Genomic DNA, 21,283 nt, shown 5'->3' with positions numbered 1-21,283 from the left:
GGCTCCGACACCGATAGTTAGAACGTTGAGTGTTCTTTCTTTGCGGCGAATCTGCTACGGGCCGACGGCCGAGTCGAGGTTTCTGGATGTTCGCTTCATTGGTAGAACCAACAAGGGCACCATCTCCTCCCGCTGGATTTTCCAGTTTGGGTGACTGGGTACCCTTGAATGTTCTTTCTTGGCAGCGAACATAAGGATATCAACACAACTGGCTTCTTTTTTTTAAATTTTATATTTGTGTTAACCATGGTTCAAGCTATGTGTTAGTTTGTGTAAACCATGTTCCAAATTATGTGTTATTTTGTGTAAAATCATGTTTCAAAATGTTATATTTGAAACTATGTTTAAATGGAGAAGAGGGAAAAAAAGGAAAAAAAATGCGTCGCCCCGCTGGAGCAGACCCCAGACGCAAACGGACGCGCGAACAAAAACGGTCATTTTGCGTCCGCAGCGCGACGCAAACGGACGCTCGCGGATATTAAAATGCGTCGCGCCGCTGGAGATGCCCTTAGTTAAAATTTGGATTCTTTTCTTAGCCCTGCAAAAAAATTCTGTCCCTTGACGCTGAATTTTTAGTTGGTTCCTTATATGACCCTTCCGTCAATTCCGTTAGTTCCTGCCGTTAAAAGTTTGTTTTCTGGACTGGTATACCCTTGATTCAATACATGGACCAGAAAGAAGAAAAAAAAAAGAAATAAATCCCCTTTAGCTCGGTTTAGGTCCCACCCACGTTTCTTCGTGAACGCCCGTGCCGCACGCTCGCCGCCATGGCCGGACAAGCGGGCCGGCGTCGCTCGACCTGTGGAGTGAGGGGCCAAGTTGCAAGGGAGGCGTAAGACCAATTTCGGTTCGCATGCATGATTTTCTTGGGATTTCCTATGTGTCGGTGGCAGTGATTTGAGTATTGGAGTGGCCAAATACCTGACGGGCGAAAATGTTTATTTTTGAAAAGTAAACGGAGATTACATTAACCTTTGGGCACAGCAGATTTGCTGGCAACCAGTTCAGTTACAAAAAAGAGGGGCAGATTCAGCCCATCCGATGCACTCGGTGTCGGCATACAGGCTGAATTGTGCTAGTTCATGTGTAGCTTTATTGCAGTCACGGGGACAGAACCTATACTCATATGACTCGAAGGAGCCAATACAAATGCTTCTAGCTTCACGTAGGAGAACTCCAATATCAGCAAGGTCGTGGCTGCTTGACTTCATGGCATTAACTAAAGTCCGTGAATCAGACTAAAAAAATGATGCGATGGAGTCCCAGGGCTGCCGCTCCTTCATTTGCTGCCACACATGCCTCCGTCTCAGCCTGGAGTGCAGACCGTAGATGCTGAAGCTTGCCAGCCACGGCAGTGATAAAATTCCCTGTATCCGATCGGGCTATGAATCCCCATGCTCCCAGCCCGGTATTGGCCTGAAACGCAGCGTCAAAATTAACTTTGACGCAATTCTCTACTGGTTTCTCCCAGTGCAGCTGAACCGCATCCACACCCTGTGTTTTGTTTGGTCTGAAAATCTGAAGGTATAATAGCTGCCCCCCCATGGGGGTCTCACAGAGTTTAGTGATTCTGGACCATTGGATCTTTTCACCCATCCATCTCACCCGTTTGTTCTTGCCTCTCCTCCCACTCTTTGTCCTCCTGCTAGCTAAAGACATGAAACAGCCATCTTTTACCCGCCTCCGACTGATCCTAGGCCCCACGTTTGGCCTGGCCCGCTCGTCGGTCGCTCCGGGGGTTTCTGATTCTGTCGGACATGTGATTGGCATGTGGAAAAGACCTCCACCCGCAGGGGTATATTGGGTATTTCCTCACGCAGCGATTGGATGAGACAAAACTGCAGCCCGTGGTCCAGAACCCTAACCAGTCGTGCTCCTCGCCCCAATCTTCTCGTTCTTCCGCCGCCGCCTGCCCAATCCCGCTCCCCGCAGCCGCATCCCCATCTCCCGCTCCCCGCCGCCGCTGTCCTCCTCCCCGGTGAGCTGCCGGCGCCCCGCTCTGGGTAATCAAGGCCAAGGACGAGCAGTGAGGCAAAAACGACCGGCTCTGGCACGGACGCGCTCGCCTCGTCTTCGTCGGCTCCGGCGAGGCAGGGCCATGGGTGTCGGCCGCGGCCTTCCTCGGAGGTGCGCTAGCCGTACCTCGTGGCGTCTCCATCGCCGGGAATAGGGCAGCTGTACGCTGCACTCCTCTCCCTCGTGCGGCTCTGGATGGCATGGCCACGCTCGCCTCGGTCTTCGTCGGCTCTGGCGAGGCGGGCCGTGGGTGTCGGCCGCGCCTTCGTTGACGGCGCGCTGGCAGTACCGGTATTCTCCACCCTCCTCTACGCAGCCTCTTCTCCTTCCAATTTTTTCACCCCGTTTGCTTTTTCTGTGTGTGTCTCTCTACTTCTTGGGAGGGGAAAAGATGGATTTCATTGGGAGATGGGTTTGTGATGGGATCCCCTCTCCCCAATGGCATTACTAAATCCTCAAGGCCTATGAAATTTCTTCAATTTTAGGTCTGGAATCATCTCCTTCTCCCCGTGCAGCTCATCCTCACCGGAGGGAGGAGCATGGGCCATGGCCGACACCTACCATGGCACCCCTGTCCCGGCCCTCAACGCCAAGAACAAGTCAACTACTCCACTTACAGGTTCACATCTCTCTTTCTCATCCTGTCCTCTTTCCCTTTCTCATCTTTTTCACATGATATCTCTCTCTGTAGATTCCTTATCTATGCCTAGAAGGTATTCGATAAAAATCCAGGCAGGCTCAACAAAAAAGTTATCTCTGATATTTAGCTATAGTGTGTGACTTTCCTCTGTAAGCTATCGCTGGACATTATGCAGTTATGTTCCATTTCTATTTGAACATTTGTAGTTGAACATTAGGACTGAAAGGTATGAAAGGCTACTTCATTTTGTAATCTGTTATGGCCATTGCTTAGGCTCTTATCCCAACGAATTTGAATCATTCTTTATTAAGCCGCTGATATTGTGTTAACTGATATATAATCCTTTGTTCTTATGTATTTGTTCAGCAAATATGCATTTATATCTGAATTTCCACTCTATTTTCTGGTCCAGTCCGAATCCCATGAAGCTGCCCTTATTGTCGAATCAGAGGGTCTGCTATCTTAAAAATTAGCCTTCTTATTCAGTTAATGAACTCTTTGTCGCATCTCATTTGTTTTTATGTAACATGTCATAACCTTTTAATTATTTTGATAGATACATACGTATGGAAACACGGCTACAATTTTGGTTTTTTTAACTCGAGTCTCTGGTTGTATCTGCATCTGGTGTCACTGACTCTGTTCAGAGCATCTATCTTCTATACATGTTCTTCTGATTGCCTGAGAAGCCCACACCAATAAGTTGATAACCGCTATGTATGCATTATTACATTTATTGTGACCAACATGCGAAAGATGAAGCTGAACATCATTTGAACATATTCCATGGAATTAGGGACTAAATCTAACACCTTGTTTCAGGCAAAAGAGTGGAGTTCCATGTGGGTTAATATCATGGTCAACAGCAAGGCATCTCACCACATACCGGTAACAACCTCTGAAGTAGACAGCTGGAGTTCCATGTGGGTTCTTTTGTTTTAGCTTTCTTATGAAGCTTGTGTTGATGCCTTTTGCCCTGAAAAAGCATGTCCGGTACGGATGTTGGTGTGAAGGCTGATACATGTAACTTCTTTGTTGTAGGACCTCAGAAGTAACAATGGTGTGTTAAGCCTCACTATAAGTGTCAGCTCAAATCAGCGAACCTGGGTGCCATGTCAGATTTGGTGAACCTGCATTCTCTTTTGTTCGAGTGCATTACATCTTTGATAACTGCAAAGCATCAGGTTCTTTTATCATAGTTATACATTTTGTTCTCTGTCAAAGATGAAGTATTCTCACACTCCTGACTCCTGAGTTAATTAAGTAGTATACTCATCCATTATTGATTTTACTCTTGGTAGTTACAATACTGAAACTTGACTGAGCCATTTCAGATGTGCATGCTTATGGTTCATCTGATGGTAGTTTGACGGTTTGCCAGGTTTCTGACCCACCATCGTTCTTTAAAAATTAATAGGACATTATAAAGATATCACAGGTTAGATTTACATTTTTGTGTGTTTAAATGTATTTTTGTGGATCCACCTTGTATTCTTTTCTATATTGTTGCTCTGTTTTGGATTTTCAGGTGCTAAACAATATTTGCGCAGTCTAGAGATGTCGAATGTCACATTTGGTGGTTACAACTGTTGAAAGATCATGTCTACTATGTGCAAGTGTGGAGAGACAAAACCACTGTAAGTTTCTATGCTCTTCATGTTATTTCCCTAGGATTATTGCTTTTTTTTTTCCAAGGTTTGATGCTTCTCATCTTCTTTATTTAGGGTATATCCAGCACATATCTATATGCAAGGCAGTCTTAACCATTCAAAGTGCTTATCCATGTACCAGCTATTAACTTTGAGTATGATATTTCAGGAAGCGAGTAAATACATTGTACAAGTTCTCTTCGTTCAGCTTCCTTTGCGGCTTTTTCCAGTGGTGCTATACTGCTGGAGATAACTGTTGATTTAAGAGCTTCACTACATTAGTCGTTTTTTTGCGGGCCACTACATTAGTCCTTCAAGATTTATAAGAACAGGTTAGATCATACTGTACTTCTTATATACACCTTGCATACTCCTTATTATCTAAGGGCATTTTTATATTCGCCTAAATACCTGAAAGTAAAGTTGGTTGTGTTGTACTTCTTATACACTCCTTAATTTTAGGTGCATTTTTCTGCAGAAGTGTATTGTAATGCAGGTAAATTGCAAGTTTTCTACTGGCCGTGTAGTACCATGCTTCATACTTGTTGTGCTGTTCTCCTCTGAGCTGTGATGATTCATGATTGAGTAGTTGAAAAGTGAGGTAATTGTTTAGTGAGCAAGCAAAAAAAATTGTTGTAGGAGTACTTGATGTACGAGTATTATAATTCCTCTTTGTAGTTGTTGGAGTAGTGTTGTATAGTTATATTGTCATTTACTCCAGCAGTCAACATACCTAGATGCCATCTAAGCATGCCAGTACACTCAATTATTCTTGATTTCTGGGAGTAGATGAAGTGAAGTGGAAATTAAGATCTGCATTGTACAGTTGTTGTTTTGCATTGTTTGCTTCTTCTTCTTGCTCTAAATTCTGACCTTGTTCAGTAGGTGGGTTGAAGTTAATATCAGGAACAATGATTCTTCAGGTGGTGGTCCAACAACGATATCGATAGAGGTATAATTGCTGCAGGTCCATGGGCGCCTCGCAGGGTATCCACGCACGCCACCAGGCACGCACGGGCTGGCCGGTTGCCTCGTCTCGTTTCCAGTCAGCAGATTGGGCCACGTTTCACACGGGTATTGGCTCGAGGAGAAAAGAAAAAAGGGATCGAGTAGGAGAGAAGCTAGCGACCAGCCAAACCCTATCCTCTCAGCCGCCGCCCCTGTCCCTGCTCTCTCCGTGCGTGGCCTCCTCCACCCAGTCGTCCGGCCGTCGAGCTCCGCCTCCTCCCCGCCGAGCTGCACCTCATCCCCGTCGCCGCCTCGCCCGCTTCTCACGCTCCTCCATGGATGGTGGAAAGGAGGACCGCGTGGCAGGAGCGCGCCGCCATGTGAGTCGCTGAGATCGATGCCGCCCTCTTCATCGCGCGACGGTCGCCGCACGACGGAGCAGAGAGCCACCACCGACGGTGGCAAGGAGGAGCACGTGCGGGGAATGGCAGGTATCCCAGGTCTCCTCTCTTCTCTCTCTACAGCTCCCTCTCTCACGCACACAATGCAATTTCCTTCCCTTTTGCAGCTGGACTTTGCCTCCTCCAGCCCCACACTGCCTCTCATCGTGAGAAGGAGAGGGGTGGAGAAATATGGACTGGAGCAAGAGGAGAAGATGAGGGAGAGCTGGGCTTCCTCCATCTCCGGTCCCCTTTGTGTCCTTGCAGGTACTCACTCCTCTTGTTCTCCTGGTCTCTCTTTCACTGTGTTTGATCCCCAATTTTCTTTAATTTTTTTGCTTTGCAGATTCTTTTGATTTATGCCACAAGGTGCTCGATGAAAATCTAGGCAGATTGTCATTGATGAAATATACAAGAAAAATCCAGGAAACGTGGTTGGTGATATATTCATGTCAAAGAAAGAGAAGGTAAGAGTCAAGAGAGAGAGAGAAGAAATAATTTTAGTTCAGCCACTATGAGTTGTTTGGTATAATTTTGTTGGTGTGTAGTATATAAATAAATACGTACTTGATTTTTACCTCTCGTGTTTGAGGGTGGACGCTTCATTATGCTCCCTGATCATAGCATTTTAGGTTGTTGTTGTGGCACTGTTCATGTGCAGCGATCTGCTTGACTTTGATGTGAAAGTCAATTGAGTTATTCTGCTTGTATGCTACCTTCTTTTCCCCTTAACTTTGCTTACATTTGTTTCTTTACTATGTCAAAAATCAGGGAATTCAGCGGGCAGTGTTGAAGATGAGGCTTGGCATCATGAACTAAGAAACTACAATGACTTATATACTCCATCTCTTCCAATATAAGTCTCCGAAAGTAAGTAGGCAATATGCTCTTTCTTGTGTGCTTGCATGAATTTATATAGCAGAAGACACATAATGACTTCAGTGAAATAAATTTGATGGTGACAGTTCAACAAATTGTTTGAGCATGGTGAATGACAAAAAAAATTGGTAGTATAAATTAATCAGCCTCCTCTCTGTGTCCCCTCCTTAATTTGTACAAGCCATGTGTTTAGTTAATCACATAATGAAACTGTTAACTTATACCTCTGTCTGAATTTGTGAAAATCTTATAGAAAAACTTATGGGATGGTTTTTCTCCTTTTCTTTCTCTTGATTTGTTCCTTTTCTTACAATCTGCTCTGCCTAGGTTTGTCCCCAACGACAAAATACGGGGCCTCGCTCAAAGTTTAAACAGGTTAGAGCACCGACAATCTCTCTAGAGCTGCTCAATTGGACCTGAACCCAATGATGACGGACATGTAAGGTACCAAACTGCTGGTACAGCTTGTGTTACCACCTTCTTCTCTGTTCCTTTCACTCACTGCTATACAAGTATATTGTTCATCCAATGGATTTCTGTTACAACTAGAGTAGGTGCCTAATAACTCACTAGGAAGAAAAATTCGTACAGAACAGCAAGACAATTATTAAGTACACACTTCCACTATCAATTTAAGCAAGAGAAAATCTTGGCATGTTTTTTTCCTTTAAATTTCATTGAAGTAGTTGTGTATTAGAATTTACCTGAGTATATTGCTCTCGACTGATTAATATTCAGTGATGTTCTTTATTTTTAGTTGAACTGTAGTAGAAGATGTCTACATATCAGTAGCCCGATTTAGTGATTTCCATGTGCATGTGAAGTTAGCTTTTCTAGATAGAAAATCCATGTAGTTTCCGGCAGTTGCTTTTTAATTTTCCTAGCATCCCTGGTTCACGTGGGGGCTATTGCTTATGAAAATTATTCAGCCATGCATGTTAGAAACTATGGTTACCCGTCCATACATGTGTTTTAAATTTTCTCCAAAGTTCCCCTGCTTGGAGAACCGTTGTCTACCTTACTCTTTCTGTTTAGTTTCAGATTGTGCATGCTTTATTTTTAACTGAATTTATGTCCCATCCTGCATCTACATTGTATTACGAATAGGTTTCTCCGTCCGTTTGAGGCCACCATCTGGTGCTAAAACTGATGGGCCTAAATTACTGATTGAGCTTAAGGGGGTAAAGGATTATAAAATAGCTGCAGCAAAATAGATAATAGATTAGCTACCAGGCAAACTAAATCTAATCTTGCAACCACATGTAGTTGTTTGCTACTGTACTGACCAGATTCAAGTAATTCAATTCTTTTTGAAACTGATTTAATAATTTGATTTGTCCTCCTTTTCCTCTCATATAACTAGATCGCTTAAGAAGTGAATACGTCTCTCATTTAGTAAAGGAAGATGATGTCATGTAGCGGCAATGCGCGTGTTTTACTACATGAATAAATGAAGGATTTCTCCTGCAGTGCCTGTCCGTTTGAGGCCACCATCTGGTGCTAAAACTGATGGGCCTAAATTACTGATTGAGCTTAAGGGGGCAAGGGATTATAAAATAGCTGCAGCAAAATAGATAGCAGATTAGCTACCAGGCAAACTAAATCTAATCTTGCAACCACATGTAGTTGTTTGCTACTGTACTGACAAGATTCCAGTAATTCAATTCTTTTTGAAACTGATTTAATAATTTGATTTGTCCTCCTTTTTCTCTCATATAACTAGATCGCTTGAGATGTGAATACGTCTCTCATTTAGTAAAGGAAGATGATGTCATGTAGCGGCAATGCGCGTGTTTTACTACATGAATAAATGAGGGACTCTTCTTCTAAGAAAATAATAATTAAGACAATGATGCTTGTGCTTTCTTATTACAGCCCAAGACCATTTTCAGTATAGTTAGTGGTTTTTATTTACTCTTGCTTGACGGGCTTTCCATGCCATGGTCGAGTACTTTATTTTTGCTACACTGCAGAAGTAGCAGCATGGTTAACATGGTTGTTTACTTCAATATTCACACAATCCGTCACGATCCCGACACCATCCACCATTCCACCCTTCTCCACTGTAGCTGCTCTCCCCTTTGCCGAATCTGCCTTGCTGATGTGCTCTATGTCCCTCCTCCAAGGGGTTCAACTGGAGCTGCAAATGGAACAACCATGGTCGTCGCTGTAGCTGAACTCACATGTAACGCATGTACCCAAGATCTTATCTTCCTTGTGATTCACTTCTACTCACTATACCAGTTAACATATACTTTATACTCCATACTCTTAGGCCTGGATAATTAAATGTGAGGTCTCCATTGGTTTCTCTTCATCCTATAAACTGCTGCAAAATTTCAAAAGAAGCTCAGGCTTTGACATGTACTCTATTTCTAGATAATGAGTTTTCTCAATATTCGTTGTTTTAAGAATGATGAGAAGAATTAATATTATTAGAATGTCCGGCTGCAATACAATATAGATTCCATCAGGAAATTTAGTTCGTACTGAATGTCACGTTGCACTGTTCTGATGCTTCAAAGTATTTGGTGTTCTGCTTATTCTCTACTCTTTGCCTCAGAGATAAGGAGATTGTGATAGCTGCAGCTGAAGAGGAACAAAGGGCTACTCAAAAACTTCAGCAAGCCATATATTTGAAGGTATATTCTTTCCACTTTCTTCTAACCTGTTTGTTCCTTTGCTAGGAGGTTTTTATCTAGCCCTTTCTAAATTTCTTTTACTTCAGATATTATTGGAAGGATCACTATGGTCTCAGACATCATACCTGTTCAGGCCATGCATCAGACAATGCCTTTGAACCCAAGATGGTTATGCTCAAGGATCATCTGCAAGTTATTATGATCCTTCTGTTTTCTTTTGGAGATGATGATTCTGCTGATGATTTATGTACCTTATTGTTTCTGGCTATGTAAATCTGCAGGGGCAATGAAATGAAGCTGGCTCTTTGGGGTGACCGTGTGGTTCATTTTGACGCGGAAGTTGTCTGTGCTATACGACGTAAATAACCAATCATTACTATTTTCTGGAACATTACTAAGACAGCTGATGGTACTCCCTCTCATCGCTTCTTTATAATCTGTATGGTTTGGTAAATTCATGTTTCATATTTTTTTCTATGGTGTTCCTTGTTGCGCTGCTTATGTCCTTTTGAGATATGTGCACTCTATGTGCGTCTGTATATTAGTGGTGATAGATATGTATTTTCATGTCGGTTCGGTGCTGGTAATAGAGGATTGAGTGGTTAGAAAGTATAAAAGGTACGAGTTTTAGTTCATTTGTCCATTCATAAAAGCAGGTGCTTCCCCGTGTTGCTTCTTATGTTCTTCATGCTTTCCTTTGCCTTTGTTTTCTGCTGCTATTTTACGCATGTCGATGTTATCGTGTTGTTTTATATTATCTCCGCCTCTGTAGAAAAGTCTGATTTCTTCTCCGTGCCTGCCCTTTGTACCCAGTTCTTCATGCCTACGAGTTCCAGAAGTGAGGCCTTCCACACGCTCAATACTGGTAGGCACGCTCAACACTGGTAGAGGTAAACTTTAGAACAGTCACCTCTCGTGTACCGTGCATAAAGTCTACCAAAAGGATATCATCTCTTACTGTTTCAAACATAGATCCATGACCATCTTATTGCCCCTTTTGTTACTGTGTTGCAAAACTATGACACAATAGATTAAATACCATTCTTATTGCCCCTTTTGTTCTTTCCCTTCTCGGTTTTGTACTGCTCTTTATTTTCTTTTGGGTTCTCTTCTTACTGTTTCTTCTTCTTTGTTTTGTTCTTCCTTTCTTTGTTTTGGATATCTTCTTTCTTCTCATGGCTCGTGTATATTATTTCTTCGATTTGTTCTTTCCGATTTCTTCATGGCTCCCTCTGTTTTTTTCTTCGATTTGCTTTTTTCTTCTATCTATTCTTTCCGATTTCTTTGATATTTTTTTTTTTACTTCGAGTCCCTGCGGGGAGCTTAACGGCAAGTGTGTTTGTATGTAAGAAGGAAAAATTTCCAAAATAATTTCAGGAGGAGATTGTTATTGATGAAAATGCTGTGACAATGGTCGACGTGTATTTAAGGATGGAAAATGCTCAATAACTAGCTCTGTAACCAGTAGATATTTTCTATGTGTAACATGTAGTATTCTTTATTCTATCGCGCTCATTTATTTAGGGCACATGTTTTTATAGATTGCATGTAAAAGGATGTTGCTACTTTTGGTTGGTACTAAAGATGCTTTGGAATCAACAACTTTGGTTGAATCCGAAAAAGGTGATTAGTTGAAGATTTAGAACTTCTTGGGCGAGCTAACATTTTCTTCTAATTCTCTATTGATTTTCATGGACATAAAATAGAATTAGGAACTGATTCTCTGCTGATTTTATCTTCGATAACATGCCGCAATGCCTTCATTTGTGCCAGCTGTGTACATGTTATTAAGAGATATGCATGATTAACAATTTGTCTGCTTTATTGTGATTTTTGATCCCCAGATAGAACTAGGAACCGAATATGAACTAATTTTTACTTAAATTTGACTATGCCATTTTGTTTTTCCTTCTAGCAGCGTTGTATACTTAAGTTGAAGATATTATTTTTTATTCAAATATGTTCGCTAAAAATTGATGAGTCCGCACTGAAAATTAAAAGCCTTAACAACACGTGTGTTTCTGCTTTATGTACTAGGTTCCTTATTACTTACAGGTTACTTGTCTTCTATGTCAGCTTAGTCTGCCTGTTATTCATGAACCAACCGCTCTAGCAGCCCTAGCTACGACGTCTTTGTCAATTAATACCAGGTTCTCATATGTTGTTTCGTGCTCATTTGGTCGTCTGCTTGACAGAAGATAAAGCAAATACCTAAGTTGTTTGATGAGGTAACTAAAGTAATAACTTCCATTTCTGTTAGTCCTGGTGTCGACCAGTTCTGCAGTTGTATTTTTCATGGTTAGATTTTGTAGCATGATGTAGGTAGGTTTGTGCTCTGTTTGTAATCCCATCTACTTTATCGTAAGTTCATTCTATTAACATTGTTTTGTGAAAACCAAGATTTTTTAATCATTTTTTCGCCTAATTTTTATCGTTGGTACACAAAGTGTGTATTAGCATGAGCTCCAAGGGATTCTGCGCCAAGGCGCACCCCAAAATATGGCTTTATTAAACTGGACTTTCTTTAGGTTTTGCGTTAGAGCTGAGAGCAGGTATTATTCCCTTATCAAGTATGCCATTCAATCTATTTGATGTTATCAAGTACTGTCATCTTGCTGCCAACTACTGCATTATTCAATCTATTTGCACATGCATGTATTATTATTTTGCCAATGGTTTACCTTAACCGTCTACTCCTAGATTGACTTAGTGTTCTGACTTATGAAAACTTATGGTTTGCAAGATTACTCCAGCCCACTACAGTATATCGATGCATCAGATAAAGGAAGATGGCTACCACTACGACTCCAATGGGCTTCCTATAGATTACGAGGTTAGATCATTGTTACCTGAACTATCACTACTGTGTCACTACCTCTGGTGTCTGTTTTGCGTAGTGATCTCTGGTCATGGAGTCATTGTGCTTTGGTATTTCGTCCTAGACTCTTAATGTAATAAGTTTGAATAGCTCTGCTTTGAACCCGAATGGTACCTCTCATTGTGTTTAGCTATTGTAATCTCTGAACAATGTGTTCATGTACCTATTGTAGTATATTTCCCTATTTTCTTGTGTGTGGCACATTTCTCTATTTCAGTATCTACAACAACCTCTCTGATTGTCAATGGAATGTTAATCACTGATGTTTTCTCTACATTATGGTGGTTCCGAGTCTTCATAGAAAAGGAATGCTTTGAATATTTTATTTTTTACAGTCCCTCTGTATGTTCATTCAGATTCTCCTAAAGTGTTGAGGTACCATTTAAGATTATTCCAGTCATTCTATATATCATATACATTTCCCCCTTATCTTCTTTGGTTATTTTTATTCCAGTCATTCTACATGCAACTTTTGAAGACAAACGGTATTGCCGTGAAAGTGCTGAAATCCCATGTCCCTTTTTTTATAGTTATAACGCATTGGTGGAGCAACAGTTCCTATGTCCTCTTGAATGGTATAGACCTGGACATTGATATTGTTGTGAAAAGAGATATGGGTGATTTGATTGCATACCCTAATGCCTTGCAGGTTGCATCTGTGGTTTCATGTGATCACTTGTGTTCCCTTCAGAGTTGCATCTTTACATGAATGCCTTTTTCCTAAAATTATGCTATTCTAGGTTTCAAACAGAAAAAAAGAAGATTGGTTCTTCCCTTTTCCCAGCAAAGGCCTCGCTCTTCAGAGAATTTTCTCATTGAGATGGACCATCGGTTCATGGTTGTAGCTGTCTAATAGGAAGCTACAAACTTATTGCATTTTGTATTCATGAGAAATAGATTGTGATTTCCGTTATGCAAACATTACCTGTGTATGCATCTGATGCCACTGTACGACGGAACGCTTAGTCTATATTGAACTTCACGAGATAATGACTTTGAAGTCGGTAATTCAAATTTACATATATTATCATTTTTGCCTGAATTTTATTGTTATTATACAAGATGTGAAATCCACGGGATCGTGCGCCAAGGCGCACATCTAAATCTAGTCTCACGGTATGATTGCTGCACCCCCATGGAGCTCTCACAGGCGTTTGGATTTTGGGCCGTCCGATCAAGCTGACGTGGCGCGATCTCGGCCAGCCATTCCATCCAGGGCGCGAGGCCCTCCCGCAGACCCGCATTTTATCCACGGGTCCTGTGAAGCCCGCTCGGCCCAGACTCTCCCGTCGCGCGTGGCTGCGAGCTCCAATCCCGTCGCTCCCTCTCCCCTTCCTCCTCCGCTCCCAGCCGCCGCCTCCGCTCCGCGCCCGCCCTCCGCGCCCCCGATCCTGTCGCCTCCTCCTCTCCCAATCCGCTCGCCTCCTCTTCCAATCGCCTCACGTCAGCAGCGCCTCATCCGGTTGCCGCCGCCGCCGACGAAGGTCGCCGACCCAGACCGCGCCTCATCCCCGTCCTGCGTGTCGTCGTGGTCTTCTCCGTCGAGATAGATGGCGAGGAGGCGGAGGAGGAAGCCTTCCATGGTGCCACCGATGTTGGAGATGATGGTGAGGTTTTGCAGCAGCTGGGCACTTCGTGCCTCTCCCGATCTGCTCGGCGTGGAATCCCCGACCGAGCCCCTCTCCATTATCCTCTTGCTTGAGGCTGCCAAGGTCGTTCTCGTCCTTGACAACTGCGAGCAGGGCAAGGTCAGCCGCTGCCTCCTCTATTTCTTGGTCCTCCTGGCTGGACGGTTCCCCACCATGAGAAGACAGGGAGAGGAGGGCGTGCTCTGCATCTCCTTCCCTAGCCCCTCTAGATCGAGCGGCAGCCAACGAGGTTCAGCTTCCATCGGCCCATCTCTCCACCTCCACGCCTTTGCTGATTACAGGTACTCCTCTCATCCTCTTGATTTACCTCATCCCCGCTCTCTTCCACTCCCATAATCTTTGTTCTTTGTTTTGTGCAGATCCAGATGTATTTTGTATCTATGCATATAAACTGTTTGAGGAAATATCTAAGCAGGCTGAAGGTACAAGCTAGCTACCTTATTAATGCTATATTGTTGTCTCAATTATGCATTTCTTCTGAAATTTACCTGCAATCAGATATTACTTACCCATATGATATTTTCATCTCTTAGTTATGTGATTCTCATTTGCAAGCTATCAATAATGAGATGTATGAGTGCTATATTTTTATTTCTGCACGAACAGATCAATCATTGCTTGCCTATTTGTCTTTTGAAAGGTGCAAATTTTTGGGTTTTTAGAGCTACATGTGTGTATTATAGAAATTGTTACTGTGATGTAGGTGAATAATAGGGCTTCCCATGCCGCTTGGAATGGTGGCTGGCCACCTGATCGAGGCTCTCGAGCATGTCCTAACTATATATTTTCTTTACCGCTGAGATAAAAAGACCCACAACTCATATCGGATTCGTAAGGTGGGATTTCGCTCATGTTACTCTTACATGCCAGTGACACTTTATTTATATTAGACAGAGACCAAGGGAAAAAATGAACACCGTCCGGGTCAGCGACGCCATCTCCATGGGGACCAGGGGCATGTGCTACAGACTCCAGTCCGGCAACCGTATCGCCGACATCATTGAGACCGTCATGGGCGTGGAGCGCTATGGCACCTGGATGCGACAAGAACGTGAGTGAGCACAGTATGTTGTTGTCTTACTTCTTGAGCTAATTGTTCAATAATATGTTTGCTTAGTTTGTGGATGTGACTAGCTGTGATGAAACTGAACTGTTCTTGAGAAATATAAATGATCCTGCGCATAAGTAACAATTAAATTGGGAAATTTGTGGTGGAAACACAGTTCAGTGTGGTTGACCATGTGTGCTCACAGGCTTGTTAGGTTAATCGTGGGTTTGGACTTTGGTGTTGCTTACCAGTTCCATAATCTGTTAAATGTGTGCATTAGTGATTTAGTTTTTTTTAATGTTTTACTGATATTTTCCTGACTTTGAAATTTGTTTATGCAGCCTGGAAACTTCCAGGGAAATTCATATGACATAGTATCTGCTTTGCAGGTAAGTGGATCACCTTTGAGCTGTTCATCAACTCTGTTTCTTATTTACATGTAGCTGTGCATGCAGCAATGTACTTCTTATGCTTATCTTGATGACTATGCAGAGCTACGGAGAATTTGTTAGTGGATCAATCAGCAAGGAGGAAAGAAAGTATGTGCTCCACAACTCATGCCCAGGGGCAGGTTCGTGTGGCGGTATGTACACACCAAATACAGTGGCATCCGCAATTGAGACAATGGGCATGAGCCTTTCATACAGGTGCAAAATCATGGTCTACAAACAGAGAAGCATCATATAGGATCTTATTCCAAGTCTGGTATGCCATGAAACTTGGGGGCTAGGTAATAGCCTTCGTGTCTTCAGAGTGTAAAATATATTTGGTCATTTCTAAATACAAAACTTGATCATTGTCTCGAGGTAAGTGTATGATTAATTTTTTTGTTTAACTCTTCACTTTATGTTTTACAGCATCTTCTAGGTGTGGTTCTGGTCTCAGGATGATGCTCAAGTGTTGCCCGTGGTTCAGGTAAAACACCACTGCTTTGTTGGAGCCATTATTAACTACACTATTTAGTTGAATAATTCGTCTCAGAAAAACAAACCTAAATATGCACGTAGCTTCGTTAATTCAGTTTCACATGAAGGCCACAAAATTAATACGATCAATGCGCTACTAAAGAAATAGTAGAGGTCTATAACTGATTCTCATACTTATTATGTATGATATCATATTGGCATTTGAGTTGCTCCAGGATTCCAGAAATGGTGGCTTGAGATCTGAGCTAGGTAGCACTGTTCAAGGTGGTATTTCAGTGTAGTAACCACTTTTGTTTGATTATGAATATGTTTTGTTGTGTTTTCATCTAAGCTTGCAATGTTAATGGTTTTAAAATAATTTATGAATTCCTAATTGCATCGCTTAATGGCTAGCGAGCACATTATTGGTTAGTATATTTCTCAGTTTTCCTTTATTGTCATTCACTAACCCCATTTTTTATACTGATTGTCATGCATAGTATCATACTGTAAAATTGCTAGATTGATGGACTTTGGTATGCTATTTATGTCCCACTCACCCATCAGCGCCCTTATCTGTTCCCCTCGTCGGCCATTTCTCCTTGTTCCTCCAATAATCATGGCTTCTCTCAATTTTACTATCCAGCTGCTCTTTCAGCTGCTGCTAGGTTGGCTCAATTTCTTCGCCATGCATCACGGAAGCCTTTGTCGTGCTTTGCGGAAGCTTTCACAGGTCAGCTTCTATATATCTCATCGTTGCTGGCCATATTGGTTGTTTGGTACCATGTAGAACTTTCACAGGAAGGCCTGGAACACCCAGCTAACAAAACTTCATGTCTGGTAGCTAGGTTCGTTGTAGAAGAACCTAATGAATTCTTCACTCCACTGATTACCATGACATGCAACAAGTATAGGTAGGGTACTTTCCTTTTTGAAATCAGGTAGCATTTCTTGTGTTTTTGTTCATGGGGTGGCTCTGAAAATTGATCCAATAAAGAGGGTGCATAATGAGCATCTCTGCTTTGGTCATACATGTACTTTATACTGAACCAGTCAATCTGTTACGAAAAGGAGGAGACCATTGTAATGTACTCTCACTCTCAGCTTCATATGTTCAAGCAGATTGTTGAACATATCCCTTAATTATCAATTGATGTGTCATGAGCCAGTCCCTTCGCATTTTCGTACTTCTCATATTTATTCTTTACCAATCTATCTAAGCTTGCTTCCTCTTTTACCCATCGACTAAATGCGGTCAAAATATTTATCTATCATTTTAGGGAAAGCCTTCTTGAGAAGGCAGCAGCGATGCCTTATGTTGAGGTTTCTAATGGAATGTATGCCTTTCCCTTGATGGCGCAGTCCTCGAAGAAATTACATGATGGCAGTAAGTGACCCAGTCTCGACTATAAAACATCACATCTTGTGTGTTTTATGTTTTTCTGAAGTTTATTTGTCTGAATAAAAGTACATCTATATTATGTAGTATAGAAGCTTATACATGCAATATTTCGAGTTAACGTTGCCCACATCTCTTTTGTATTTAGTTGCAGATTGGGGTGTGGATAGTTTGCTTTAGCTACTTATGCACTAGAAAAATAATGAATCAATTTTGGCGTATATATCGAGGATAATGTCTAGATCCATTCATGTATTTTTGTTTGTGAAAAAGGAAATACCCATGATAGGTATTACAAAGCATTAGGTGTATGTCCTTCATGAAAGAAAAAAACAAAGACTATTCGAGTTGGCAATGGTTCAAAATTTTGAAACTCGCTACTTCATGAAAGTGAAAGGGAAACATACAAGTCCTAACCAATGGCCTGATAAAAATATTTTGGGGTTACGATATTTTAGAAGAGCTCTGAATAGAGGAGTAGAGGCTTGTCCCTAATTCTGCATACAAAAGCCATCAATCAGTATTGGAAACCTGAAAATATGAAGTAATAAAGGCATAAATTGTGTTGATTCAAAAAGGTATTTGTCTTATTCTGAGAAATTGAAAACTACTGTGGTTTATTTGGCTCACTGTATCCTTCTACTCTTATTTAGATTCATTAGCATTTTTCCTCATTGACACACCTTGAACAGGCTTGCCATTTTCATAACCTGTTATTTACAATGGTACTTTGCTTCTCAGTGGTAAATGGTAGATAATGCTTTCTGTCACAATTAAAAGATCACTGTATCTATCTACATTTGTCCTGAAGTTAGACCATGCAACTCAAAAAGGTTAGAGATTGAGCTTTCGAGAACAATATAAGAAATATGTTGCTTTCTCAATTAGAAGAGTTGTGCCAGAAGAATACATGCATCTACTAGCCATATTTCTCGAGACTTTAGTATATGTAAGTAACAATTATGTATGTATATGGCAGTGTGCTTTGCTCTACCTCAAGACTATCACTGATATGTATTTCCTTGTGCTCTCCAATATGTAACTTTTATGTATGCAAGAGCAATGTGCTTTTCTCTTACTATATATAAGACTACCATCGATATGTATTTCCCTGTGTTCCCTAGAGATGCATGTTTTTGATATGACATGTGAATAAATCTCAAAGATTCACATCTGCTTAAATAGTTGGTTGATCCCCCGTTGATTTGCTGATTACATAGAAGGGATTTTGTATTACATGTCTTATCATGTCTGGTAGTTTCGTGTGCTTTATCCCAATTTTATTCTAATGACAATGTTTTGTAAAACCTAAGAAATGTTTTATTATAATGGTAGTTAAATTTTATTATTGTTACATAAAATGAACATAGACATAAACTACACGGGATCGTGCGCCAAGGCGCACATCTAAATCTAGTGTTGTTTAATGCAGTCACAGTCTGAAACTCCCGGGCGTGCTTCTGGATTAAGTGGCAGACTTCTCCCACTGTCCTCTCTCGCTCGCCTGCATTTACCTTGTTTCGAGCAGTCCACCAATCCCACAAAAGCACGATGGAGGTGACTTGCTTTTCCTTTGGTAGTGTCCAGATTCTTTCAAACAGGATTTGGCATTGACAGAAGTTCTACACGAACATCTTCCAACAATAGCTCGCGCCACACAGGTTTAACTTTTTTGCCTTTCAGAAATAAATGGCCACCATCTTTATTCGCCCGATTACACATTGGGCATTTTTTTTTCCGATAAAGAGCGTTTTATTACTCGAAGTATCAAGCATTACATCCAGCCTCTGCATAGCTAAGATGCACACAGCCGTTTATGAATTCAGTATTCAAGCAAAAACAAGTATATAAAGGGAAAAGGAAAAAAGCCAACTAGTCGACAGCTCAATTGGCTTCTATCCTATGGCTATGCAGCCACCCATGTTGGGTAATAAAGTACTTGATCGTATTCTCCAATCGTGTAAACACCTCCATAAATAGGTCTCGATCCTCGAAGCGTTGAAACGGTGACCATGAACGGAGAATAGTTGTACATCTATAGATGACCTGCATAATAGAAAAAATTTTGTCATTAAAAACCTTGTCGTTTCTACACAGTCAAAGCGACCATACAACTGCAATCGCTCCCACTCGGATAATCGTTTTATACCTTGAATCCACACCATTTAACCAATTGCCAAATATATTGGTTATACTACGGGGTGGGTACAAGGTAGAACATATCTGAATGATTGACCATATAGATCTAGCAACCCGACAATTAAAGAAACGGTGTTTATTGTCTCATCTTCGTGATAGAACACACATTTCTTGCAACCCTTCCAGTTGCGTTTTACAAAGTTATCTTTAGTAAGAATCACACCTCGACGAAGATACCATGCGAAGACCTTAGTTTTTAATGGTATCTTCATCTTCCAGATGGATTTATTATTTAAAACCGGTTGGGTAGGAATGCAAAGGGCTTTATACATTGAGGCTACTGAGAAAACACCATTCTTGGTAAGACTCTAACAAAATTCATCAGTCCCCGTAGATAACTGTATTGAATCTAACCGCTGAAGCAGTTCGTTCCAAGAGTCAAGGCGGGGACCAATAAGATCACATCCGAACGTTACCGAGGGTGGAGAAGATTCCATCACCTTCTGCAAGGTGTCTCCTTTATAACGAACTATGTTGTACAAGGCTGGATACTGTTCGCGGAGAGTGGTTGTTCCCAACCATTGATCCTCCCAAAAACATATCTCCACTCCATTCCTAATGGAGAAGGAGCCAAACGGAAAAAAATTTCTTTGTTGCCATGATGCCAGCCCAGAAGTGTGAATCCCCCAGTTCCAAATAACCTGGGATATCGTCTTTGAGCCTACATACTTTTTCCGTAGCAGTTGTGGCCATACACCGTCCTCCGTTGATAACCTGACCAGCCATTTTTCTAGCAAGGCCCTGTTTTTAACTTCTAGATCATGAACACCAAGTCCACCTTGATCTTTTGGACGGCACACAACACTCCATTTTGTCAACCGATTTTCTTTCTTTCACTATCCCCTTGCCAAAAGAATCTTGATCGGAAGTAATCCAATCGGTGCAAAACTCCTTTGGGTAACTGGAAGAAAGAGATCATAGACAGTACCATATTTGTAAGTACTGAATTTATGAGGACTAATCTTCCCCCAAGGGATAGGAGTTTTCCTTTCCAACTAGTAAGGCGTTTCTGAAGTCGTTCTTCGACAATTTTCCATTCAGCCAGAGTTAGTCTCCGATGATGAATCGAAATACCAAGATAGCTAATTGGAAAACAACCAAGCCCACAACCGAATAGCTCGGCATAAAGATTGGCATCATCTATGGCTTCGCTAAAAGAAAACAACTCACTTTTATGGAAGTTGATCTTAAGATCTGACAATTGCTCGAATGCTGAAAGGATTAACTTCAGATTATGTGCATTTGCCAAATCATGGTCCATAAATAGAATTGTATCGTCGGCATACTGAAGAATTGATAAGCCCCATCAACTAAATGGGGAACCACATCTTCAATTTGACCATCGAACTTAGCGCGTTCAATTATAATTGCTAGCATATCCGCCACAATGTTAAAGAGCATTGGGAAAATGGATCGCCTTGCCTTAAACCTTTTTCGTCTGGAAGTATTTGCCAATGTCATCATTGACCTTTATGGCAACACTACCACAAAAAATGGCATTATTAATTAAAGCGCGCCACTCATAAGAAAATCATTTCATCCGAAGTGTTTGTTGAAGAAAGGACCATTTAACTTTATCATAGGCTTTTTCAAAGTCGATTTTGAGTAAGACCCCATTCAACTTTTTACGGTGCATCCCATGAACTGTTTCATGCAAAGTGACAGCTCCATCTAGGATGTATCTACCTTGCATGAAAGCCGTCTGGGAAGGACGCACCACATGATCTACCACTGAATTCAGTCGAATAGTAGCTACTTTTGTGAAAATTTTGGAACAAACATTTAAAATACATATGGGTCTGTATTGTTGGATCCGTTCTGCATCAGGAACTTTCGGTAAAAGAATGATTTCACCAAAATTGATACGGAATAGATCCAGCTGTTCCGCATGGAGCTCAGCAAACAATTCCAATAAATCAGTCTTCACAATATCCTAGAAAGACTGATAGAATTCGGCTGGAAAACCATCTGGTCCTGGTGCCTTATTATGC

General features: G+C 41.5%; 2 protein-coding genes and 1 long non-coding RNA gene across 9 annotated transcripts; all 3 read left to right on the top strand.

The window, feature by feature from the left end:
• The first annotated feature begins 3,300 nt into the window (after positions 1-3,300).
• On the top strand, positions 3,301-4,438 carry LOC139831976 (uncharacterized). The gene is made up of 4 exons (XR_011746403.1): positions 3,301-3,579; positions 3,698-3,840; positions 4,038-4,094; positions 4,185-4,438. It is a non-coding gene; the product is annotated as an uncharacterized lncRNA (long non-coding RNA).
• Positions 4,439-5,279: 841 nt separating this feature from the next.
• LOC139832258 (uncharacterized) lies at positions 5,280-13,130 on the top strand. The gene is made up of 7 exons (XM_071821975.1): positions 5,280-5,960; positions 6,040-6,160; positions 6,465-6,563; positions 6,900-7,016; positions 9,136-9,214; positions 9,301-12,047; positions 12,428-13,130. Exons 1-3 carry the CDS (start codon positions 5,651-5,653, stop codon positions 6,484-6,486), a joined length of 453 nt encoding a protein of 150 aa, XP_071678076.1. The 5' UTR covers positions 5,280-5,650; the 3' UTR covers positions 6,487-6,563; positions 6,900-7,016; positions 9,136-9,214; positions 9,301-12,047; positions 12,428-13,130.
• Positions 13,131-13,316: 186 nt separating this feature from the next.
• Positions 13,317-18,853, top strand: LOC127307429 (dihydroxy-acid dehydratase, chloroplastic-like). 7 transcript variants are annotated; one of them, XR_011747136.1, is made up of 8 exons: positions 13,317-14,022; positions 14,101-14,163; positions 14,445-14,792; positions 15,131-15,178; positions 15,282-15,519; positions 15,647-16,427; positions 16,975-17,081; positions 18,526-18,853. XR_011747136.1 is itself a non-coding variant. In XM_071821974.1 (6 exons), the coding sequence occupies exons 3-5, from the start codon at positions 14,769-14,771 to the stop codon at positions 15,474-15,476; spliced, it is 267 nt and encodes an 88-aa protein (XP_071678075.1). In that variant the 5' UTR covers positions 13,326-14,022; positions 14,101-14,163; positions 14,445-14,768; the 3' UTR covers positions 15,477-15,519; positions 15,647-18,199. The 7 variants fall into 7 exon arrangements, 1 of the variants encoding a protein (XP_071678075.1); XR_011747134.1 differs by lacking the exon at positions 18,526-18,853 and having other exon boundaries at positions 16,975-18,199; XR_011747133.1 differs by lacking the exon at positions 18,526-18,853 and having other exon boundaries at positions 16,543-18,199.
• The last annotated feature ends 2,430 nt before the right edge of the window (positions 18,854-21,283 follow it).

The sequence above is a fragment of the Lolium perenne genome, chromosome 6 (assembly GCF_019359855.2).
Source record: "Lolium perenne isolate Kyuss_39 chromosome 6, Kyuss_2.0, whole genome shotgun sequence".
Lineage (NCBI taxonomy): Eukaryota > Viridiplantae > Streptophyta > Magnoliopsida > Poales > Poaceae > Lolium > Lolium perenne.
This window is presented reverse-complemented; position numbering and strand designations above follow the sequence as displayed.